The sequence below is a fragment of the Solenopsis invicta genome, chromosome 2 (assembly GCF_016802725.1).
Source record: "Solenopsis invicta isolate M01_SB chromosome 2, UNIL_Sinv_3.0, whole genome shotgun sequence".
In the NCBI taxonomy this organism is placed as follows: domain Eukaryota; kingdom Metazoa; phylum Arthropoda; class Insecta; order Hymenoptera; family Formicidae; genus Solenopsis; species Solenopsis invicta.
The window spans coordinates 7393932-7403959 of NC_052665.1; the positions used below are offsets into that span (position 1 = coordinate 7393932).

Genomic DNA, 10028 nt, shown 5'->3' on the forward strand with positions numbered 1-10028 from the left:
TAAAAAGAGAAAATGCCGAAGATTATTCCTGTCCTGTCAGACCTGTCAGACCTGTTTCTTCTAGAAAATATCCGATGTTTATCTCAGAATTTATATAAAAATTTAAATATGAAAGATCTAAAATATCACAATGCTATCGTATAGTATTTTTATTGCAAACGTTTTCTCCTCCAGACGTATGTTTGTGTGAAAAAATTTCGTTAAAGTATAAAAATTTATTTTTGTTAAAAGTAAATACGGTTCATATTTAACATGCACAAATATAAGCCCTGCAAACCGATCTGTATTCATTCCGTGTTGGCATTTTCACGATGATCTATATTCGCATTAACACGCGCGCTTGTCAGAGGTCTAAGAAATGAATAGGACATGGAGAAGACGGATTAAGATTCAAGTAGAAACTGTTCGGACCTCTCAAAAACGATCTTGGGTCGATCCCAGAGTCTTAATGATTAATGGAGTTAGGGAGCTACGCGCGGTCCCGTAATACCGTGGCAACTATTGAGTTGAAATTACAGTTGAGGAACTGCGGGGCGAGTTAGGGGGAATCGTCGTTGTCTCGACCGGGAAAGGATTCCCGTCGTCTGTTTGGTTCCGCAGCCATCCGATCACGTACCAAGCTCGATTTGATTTTGATTCGACGTACACTAGAAACGCATTTAATACACGTGCTTGCGTGTCGGGCGCGCGTGCATCGACTGAAGATGAACGTTTTCTGTTCGATACGACGATAAACTCGTACCTGTGTTGTCATATTACATGCGTGTAAAATAGAACTAAAAAAATTCAAGATATACGTTTGAGCATATCCGAGAGCAAATCCGATCGTTTAAATTCTTTAGCAGATATTTGTAACAGGTTTCTCTCATCCGATCTACAATTAAGTAAAAATTCAATTTTTCCGATAAAAAGACTTGAAAAAATCAATTTTTTAATTTTGTTGTTAACTATGTAAAAAATATATTTATATTAAAAATTATTTTGAATTTTTTATCTCAGTAATTTATGCATCTTGAATCACAGCACAGAAAGTCAACTTTCTTTTTACGTGCTCACATAAATTTACAAATTGCCAAAAATATCTTTCCTAATATCTAAAAGAATTCGTAAACCATTTAAATGTCAAAGAATAAATGTATTACTTAAGTTTCAAGTTCATAGCTCTTATACTTAAAAAAAAATTTCTAAAAACGGATATAAAAATGGAAAGCGAGACTACCTCTTACAAAGCAACTTTTAATTAAAACAATATTTCTTTCCTTTTAACTGATAACTTAAATTTTATCGACAACGGTACAACAGAAACAATTCGCAACGTATACATTCAATCGGAGTCAATGTTCGCTTAGGCATTCGGACACAATGTAAACGAGCTTAATTCGCATAATTTCAATTCCCAGAGTAGCACATACGTCCGTATATATATATGGAACTATGCGTTTGCGTATCGTAAACACCATTCCGAATGATTCCACTAATATCGACAATTGTTCGTCGAATTGAAATAGTTCGATGTAAGGCTTCTGGCCTTGCTTCTTCCACGATTGTAACTGTGCGTATCGGCGTTAGTTGTAGTTTCTATCAAGGATTCCGCTGTTGCAATAGCTTCACATCTCGATACTGCTTAGTACTAGCAAAGCTCTCAGACGGAATTCAATCATGTACGGAAGGAGCATTTTTGCTAAATGGTCACAGAATTTTGTTAGCTTACTTAATTGTCTTTTCAACTACATAAAATGCTACAAAAAGTTTTGATATTCTATAGCAATAAATTTGAGCGTTATTTGAATAAAATGGATTGCTACGCAATATTGTAACAAACCATGTAAAGAATTTTGCTCAGGCATCAATATCTTTTTATCTTGAGCAAAACATTTTTGAAATATCGAAATATTCGCTATCCCGCTGTTGCGGTATTTCTGGTGTAATACCGGAAACGCTATCGCGCTAGTCTTTGATTGCTTTCGTGGAGCGTGCTATCAGCGTGTTATTACTTCATTTTATCTCTATTTTACGTTTAATAATCGATAAAGATAGAACGACAGTATAACGCTAATAGCGTGCACTCTGCAGTTTTTGTTTTCCATGTTCACGCATGTTATTCGCAGAAAGTTTGACGTGTCATATATTGAGGTGGCAGTTTTCTCAGCTACTGTGGATTGCAGACATTTGTCTGCCCTAACTTTGTTAGTATTTTTATAGATATAATACGTATATTTGGAATGCATTCCGAATTTGCGCATCAAATGTACAGAACATTTTTATTTGTTCTTGTTTTTTAATAGAAATATGGACAAATAATGTTCTATGCGTTTGATACGCAATTCGGAATGAATCCAAAGTGTGAGTGTGTGCGCGTATGTATGTATATACACATATACAGAGTGTCTGTTATCATCTTATTGAAAACAATTCAAAATCATAAAAAATGTTTTAGTAAAAACAATTTTATTATAATATAATAATCTAAAGTAATACAACAAAAATTTGCTACATAAAATTGATAACAATTTTTTTTCATCACACATATTTAATATTTGACCAAAAACATTTTCTGGCATTAATAAAATCTTTTTTCTCGTAGTAAAGTAATTTTAACAAACTATCAAAATTATTTTGTCATAGTATAATAATATTATGAACCAAGAATTTTGTTCAGAAACTAAAAATAAATCAACAAGATATTTTTGATATTCTACAATAATTAAAATATTTTCAGATTTGTTTTGGTAAAAAAGTTTTACTAAAACATGCAAAATTTTTACATGTAGTAAAATTGTTTTTTTTTTAACCGGTATTTACTTCTAATCAAATTCATGAAAACGTTATTCATGACGATCGTTTTCATCACTTCATGTGCTAATTCGTACAATCTTTTACATTACGTTTTTTATATTATGCCTTTTTTTATGGATGACATTTTCAAACATTCGATAATTTTTTCAAGTATGATATACGTGGAAATGTATACACCGAAGAAACCATAAAATAAATTTCACACAAGGCAACAATTATTAGTCATATATCATAATTTGATTTTGCTGGGTTTTTTTTTACCTAAATAGATAGATAAACTATTACATATTAATGAATCAGAAGTATGAATCAGAAGTACTAATACGCTTATGATTCATTTATTTACGGTTTAGTTATGAAATTAATTTTTTATATGTAACAATGCTCAAACAAGCAATTTTTGTGAATTTAACTATTATTCTCGGAGCCTTATATTATTTATTAGTTTCTCATATTACGTGCATAATTTAATATAATTTTTCAAAAATGCTACAGCCTTATGCAAGACAGAGAAAAATAGCCTAATATTTTGTCGTTTCTCAAATCATATTTTTAATTTTAATGTTTTTATTTAAAAACTATAAATATTATAGATAAGTATTGTAACTAAACAAATCTCAACGATTCACGAACGAATCAGTCTTTTCTTTTACGCTTACGTTGGAATACATGTACTATCGATGCACCATGTTCGCCATGTTTCCAGGTGCAACAGACAATATTAATCGGTAAAAGAATTGGATTTCGCTGTCTCGCAGTTCGCTACCCTTCTCTTATTCCGTTTGCTCTTTTTCGTTGTGACATATTGAAGTCTAGATGTGCAAAATGCAAGTAGCCTGGATTCAAAGACGGAACTTATTCTATTGAATGGATTGATATCGAAATTTACTAAAAATGATATAATTCTAATAAATTCAGTTTTATAATTAAATATGCAATAAAATATACAATCAGAATAAGCAATTATATGTTTCCATTTATTACAGAAAATTTTATTTTAAAAAATTCTATCAATTTTATATACGCGTTAATATGTTTTAAAAATTAAAACTAAATATGTAATAAAGTATAATTAAATATGCTATAAAATATACAATCAGCATAAGCAATTATATATTTCTATTTATTACAAAAAATTTTTTCTTTTAAGAAAATTTTATCAATTTTACATACGCGTTAATGTGTTTAAAAAATTATAACTGCACAATATCATTATTTTTTATTGTTGTAAATTTGTCATTAATATGATTGTTGACGTATTAAGCACAATTAAAAAATAAAAAAATAGATTGCGTTGTAAAAACCTCTATTAATAGATTATGATTTATTTTTACATAATTCATATTCTCATTGCATTACATGCACGTATATTTAAGTAAGAATAGCTGCAATAATATTTGTGTCACATGATATTACAAATATTATCAAAGATAATATATTTAATGTTGAAAATTAGTATCTAAGTTTTTAATATAAAATTCAAAATATTAAATTATTTTAATATTGAAAATTAAAACGATTAAGAATTCAATGTATTAGTATTTTGCATGCAATATAAAAGACTAATGTATGAAAAAATTTTTTGTTTTAAAAATTCATTAAAAATAAAAAATAACATTTACATACGTATTATCTGAAGAAAATGATATGTAATTATGCAATTATGTAATTATATAATTATGTAATAACGAAATATAATAATTATAGAAAAAATTATTTTTATACAAATACAACCCTGCTAGCACCAAAAAGATTTAGAAAGGATTTAAAACATACGAAGAGGTATCAAGGTTAGTTTATCTTAAACTGGTTTTCCTTGAAATTTTTGAAAGGTGAATGTTAATATCATTCTTCCATCCTATTTGATATGCATTGGCTGATAGTCACAGCATTAATATTCACTGCAATAGTGCCGACAATAAATTAAGACGTAATTATGAAAAAATTCCATCTCGACGAAATCTATATAATGCCATTGGTTCGTTGTATTAAGTTCAGTCTAAGCGCGACTCTTCATTCGAAACCATGTAATACACTATCGTTACTAAATATTAGTGATTCTATTGTGGTGGATAATTAAAATAATTTATATATCACATTATCAACGTAAGTGCGCGCAATCTGGTTTAATCAAATGCTTTATAAAATGCAGATTCTTAATATTTATATTCTTTGTGTCTCTACAAAGAATATATTGATTTTTTGAGTGTATAAGTGTATATAATATATAAAAAATATTAATTATTACAGTCATACCTGTATCAATTTTTATAAATTTATATAAAAATTAATTTTATATTAACTGCAGAAAATTATGTTAAAAAACAAAAATAATTTATTATGTTATTTAATATATGCATAATATGTATTTGCAATTTTCCGATTGCATAGTAAATTTATTGTATTTTGACAGCATATAGTATATATGTATATATATATTTTTTTTTAACAGTGTGTGCGTATATGTGTGTGTATGTATACTGTTAAAAATACGCAGCAAATTTAATGTAATCTAAAGGAAGCAAATTTTAAGCAGGTATTTATTACATTACAAAAAATAATGTTGTCAGAAGTGCATTAAATTTCATTCACACACTTTTCAATAATAAATACATTAAATTAAGAGGCTCGATCGCGTCTTGCGCCAAGTGAACGCGCCTCTCTTTATATACATACATACATACATACATACATACATATACATACACATACACATACATACATATATATAATATGTATTATAGTGATTAAATACATATAATTAATTTTCTTTTTCTGTCTGTAGGATGAGACAAATTACTGTTATTTCACCAATTATCACGATCCTATGGATTTTGATTACGAGTAAATTAGCATGCAGTAAAAGACTATTGATCATTACTCCAACTCCGTCTTACAGTCATCAATTAGTATTTCGGACAATATGTCTTGCTTTGAATAAGCGAGGACACGAGATAGTAACACTGACGCCTAATATCATAAATGATACTAGCATAACCAACTATACGGAAATAGATTTCGGCTTTGAATATGAAAAAATTGACGACACTGATACGAGCCAGATTCATTGGAATCTTACACAATTGGCGGGATTAAAAACGAGATTACTGACACTGGGTCACAACATCGCGGAAGATGTCCTCAGCCATCCTGACCTCGTAAAGTATTATGCAAATGGAACTGATGTGCAGTTTGACGCAGTAATAGCGGAGATGATTATGACTCCTGCAATCTATATGTTAGCGCACAGATTTAACGCACCTTTAATAGGTAAAATTAAATAAAATTATATAGTTATTATATAATTATATCATATATTATGTAATATGAATGATGTTATTCAACGAGTTTTGTAACCATAGGTATCATGTCTATGGACTTTCAAAATTGCCATCGTTTCACTCTCGGCAGTCCTGTGATGCCGTCACATCTCTCGAATTGGGAGCTCGAAAGTTTCACCGGTTTAAATTTATCGTTTTGGAGACGATTGGTGAATTTCGTCAATACTTGGTGGAGCATATACTCATGGTTTAATAATTTCGCGAACAAACAACAACAAATCGCCGAAAAGTATTTCGGCACTGATATACCGCACATTATAGACGTTGCAAAAAATATGAGTCTTGTCTTGATCAATCAAGAACCGTTGCTCGCATACGCGAGACCCGAAGTACCCAATGTCGTTCACTTCAGCGGTCTGCACATAGCAAAGACACCGCCGTCGTTACCAAAGGTAAAGCACTTCGTAATAATTATAAATCGATATCGAAAAGTTCTATACATTTCTTATTATTAATTATTCTCGCGCGCTCTGTTTAAAACAAATATGCACTTACATTTACAGAATTTAAAAGATTTTCTGGATAGTGCGACAAATGGCTTCGTTTATATGAGTTTGGGATCAAACACCAAAAGCAAATTATTGCCGAAGGAAATACTGGAGATCTTTGTGAACACTTTTGCCAATTTGCCGTATAAAGTACTGTGGAAATTCGAAAATGACAGTTTTCACGTTCCTCCTAATGTTTTTATCTCGAAATGGACCCCGCAACAGAGTGTACTGGGTAAATTAAAACAGATAAACCGTTACTTTATATCTGACATTGAAAAGAACAGTTTTGCTAAAGTATCTGAAAATTTAGTTTAATGCAGATCTAAATAACTTTACTAGGCCATTAAAATATGTGGGACGTTTAAGCCGATTGCTAGAATGTTAAAGCTTTTTGCAGTCATTTTACTCATCATACTTGAATGTCCGTCACAATTATTTTAAAAGTTCAAGAAAAATATTTTCAGATACGTACTTGACTAAATTTTTAGATACTTCAACAAAATCGTTTCTTTTTCATGTTAAAATTAATACCGAGTTTATTAATCATTTCTCTCTTATCTCCTCATTTTAGCTCATCCGAACATCAAGCTCTTCATTTATCAAGGAGGTCTGCAGAGTACCGAAGAAGCGGTTCATTACGCCGTCCCGCTCGTAGGAGTACCGTTTGTCTTCGATCAGGTGTACCAGGTTATGAAAATGGTTTCTCTGGGAGTTGCGAGATACCTAAACATAGTCCGGCTTACGACAACGGAATTGCACGATGCTATACTGGAAGTCGCCGATGACAAAGGGTAATTACGATGTCAATTATTAGTGCACACATGCACGTTTGTATATATGACAGCAATCGTCTCTGTAGAGAGAGAGAGAGAGAGAGAGAGAGCGACAATCGTGATATTTACATGTAATAACAAACCGGCATATACTTGGTACTCTACTTGCAGATACAAAGATAGGATATTGGCGCTACGTGCTCTCACAAAGGACAAGCCTTACGACAGCTTACAGAATGTTATATGGTGGATCGAATTCGTAATGCGTCACAATGGCGCACCTCATTTACGTTTCAATGGAGTCGATACCACGTGGTATCAGCAATTCGATTTAGATGTCATTGTATTCCTGACGATAATATTATTCTTAGCTTCATGCGCTATTTTAGGCGCTATAGGATGGATTTCGAAGAAATTATATACGTATTATGATCTAGAGAATCGATGCATAATACGTAAATGGAATAAGATGAAATCGGCGTAATCGGATTGTCTAAATTGGAAAAAAAACGTCATTACGAAATTATGTCTGTTCGTTCGTATATGAGATTGATCGTAACTTGGTTCAGCAATAAAATTGTTTTGGAAATGCTCAAACTATGCGAAATAGTCACGGAAGTGGACCTCTTTTATCTCACGAGCATTTGCATGTGGATTTTACAGTGCTCATTTATACGAAAAATAGAGAAGCGCGAGTCGGAGAAAGTGCGAGAGGGTAAATTTCGGTGAACAGAGGCAAATGCTGTGAATATAAAACTGGCGGTTTGAGTGAAATGGGTTTTGTAAACGTACGAAATTGCATTCCAACGTCCATTATGCTCATTTGCGCGTAGAATTACGAAATATATGATAGAGAGGAAAGATAAACTATAAAGAGAGAGAAAAAAAAACGCAGCAATAATTCTGTAATTATGCGAATACGTGATTACGTACCTTCAATTAATTCTTTCGATACTTTTGTGAAATTTACGACACAATTAGTTTCAGAAATGAGGCTAAGTGTCAGATGTTATTGTTAACATGACCGATGCGTTTCGAATATCCAGTTAATGAGCCTCCCTTTGCCGCTGGTCCGCGCGTCCATTTGGCAGATGGACCTAATTCAGAGTGCAAGGATCCATTAACACGTATATTCGCCCCAAGGAATGTATAGCGCGATAATGTATACGATGCTAACATCGCGCACGTACATACACAGGGCCAAACGCCGCCGACCAAGCACACGTATTCTATGAACATTGCAGCAACAATTAGGAAACCCCTTTACCATTGGGTGGAATACATATCTACGGCTATTTCAAGTGCCTGTGTGAAACCTATGCGAATCGCGAACACGTACACAAGTACACATGGCACCGATGACTATGGCATTCATCGCCATTGTAACATATAGTCGCGCATACGCTATACCATTCCTGCCTCGAAAACGAAATATTGACTAATCGAAGGTATCGCCTACCAATTTGATGTATGGAAAAACTTGTTTAAATTATTCAATCTCATACGAAAAGAATAGTTTGGCTAGAGTGTTTAAAAATTTAGCTATAGACACAGATCTGAAAATAATTTTGTTGAATCAATGAAAGTATTACGTAAGACACTCGAGTTGGTTATTAAAAGTGTCAAAACTTTCCACAGCATCACTCGTTGTTCAAGCATCCTACAGAATTATTTTGATTTAACCAACAGTATTATTTTCAGATATCTAGCTACATTTTTAAATGTTTTAGTAAAAAAATGTTTTTTTGTGTTGTATTAATCAACGATATACAAATAAATAAAAAAAATTTTACTTGCTCCTCGATTATTCCCAATATTAAATATATACAGGCAAGTTTATAACGGCAAAGGAAAATAATTAAAGAGATAGACAATTAACGCTCAAAATGATTTTTTTTATGAGCTACGAATTTTCAGTCAATCTGGTGCGATTAGCGCGAAAATGAGAGTACTCGGGGACCAAAAATGGCACGGTTACGTAGCCCGCTGTAAATAACATTGAAGTCTATTTAAACTTTTTCAATTATTTTGATATCTTTTACCGGCAGCGAGCCCGAGACCGGCATCGGCCGCGTTATCGAAGCCGGAGGAACGAAGCTCTCGTCTTCTCCGTTCATCTCTCGTCGCGTCCTGACGACCGCTCGTGCTCGCTTCCACTCTTGGCGAACGTTTCATAAATAAGCCTTTGTGCGACCCATCTGGAAATTGAATTGAAAAGTTCGCCTCGCCCACACCGTGGGAAAGCTGAAAACGACACCGCGGCGCAGATCGGCGCGCACGACCGGCGGCAACGTCAATTTTCTGGACGATTTTTCCCTCCGCCTCGCGCGCGCCGGTCCACCATCGTCGTGGCGCGCTTCGTTTATTCGCATTCAACCGGTTGAAATCTCATTTATTACCCGTACCGTATGCAATTTTGCCCCCGATGCTTTGCCAGCGGTAGTAGTCGGTCGGCTTTTGCAACCGCGACGCGTCGTGACGACGACAAAACCGTTCGCGCGCGAAGCGCGACGTAATTTCTGACGCGCTTGCGAATAATGCTCGCTCGCTTCAATTCGCCGTCGTAATACACGAAGTGATCTGGGCATTATCATCAACACGGCTCGGTGTTTATTGTATTTGTCGTC

At 33.2% G+C, this 10028-nt stretch overlaps 1 protein-coding gene across 2 annotated transcripts; it reads left to right on the top strand.

Annotated features, from left to right (window-relative positions):
- Nucleotides 1-4764: 4764 nt before the first annotated feature.
- LOC105200784 (UDP-glucosyltransferase 2) lies at nucleotides 4765-9032 on the top strand. 2 transcript variants are annotated; one of them, XM_011168503.3, is made up of 7 exons: nucleotides 4765-4902; nucleotides 5249-5332; nucleotides 5582-6066; nucleotides 6159-6529; nucleotides 6641-6860; nucleotides 7200-7419; nucleotides 7573-9032. In XM_011168503.3, the coding sequence occupies exons 3-7, from the start codon at nucleotides 5583-5585 to the stop codon at nucleotides 7883-7885; spliced, it is 1608 nt and encodes a 535-aa protein (XP_011166805.2). In that variant the 5' UTR covers nucleotides 4765-4902; nucleotides 5249-5332; nucleotide 5582; the 3' UTR covers nucleotides 7886-9032. The 2 variants fall into 2 exon arrangements, with proteins under 2 accessions (XP_011166805.2, XP_011166806.2); XM_011168504.3 differs by lacking the exon at nucleotides 5249-5332 and having other exon boundaries at nucleotides 4775-4902.
- The last annotated feature ends 996 nt before the right edge of the window (nucleotides 9033-10028 follow it).

Bases quoted from the DNA above. Each gene is read 5' to 3' on its own strand.
- LOC105200784 (XM_011168503.3), top strand. From the start codon at position 5,583: ATGAGACAAATTACTGTTATTTCACCAATTATCACGATCCTATGGATT. The intron at 6,067-6,158 runs GTAAAATTAAAT...TTGTAACCATAG, and splicing joins ATTTAACGCACCTTTAATAG to GTATCATGTCTATGGACTTT. The intron at 6,861-7,199 runs GTAAATTAAAAC...TCCTCATTTTAG, and splicing joins CCCGCAACAGAGTGTACTGG to CTCATCCGAACATCAAGCTC.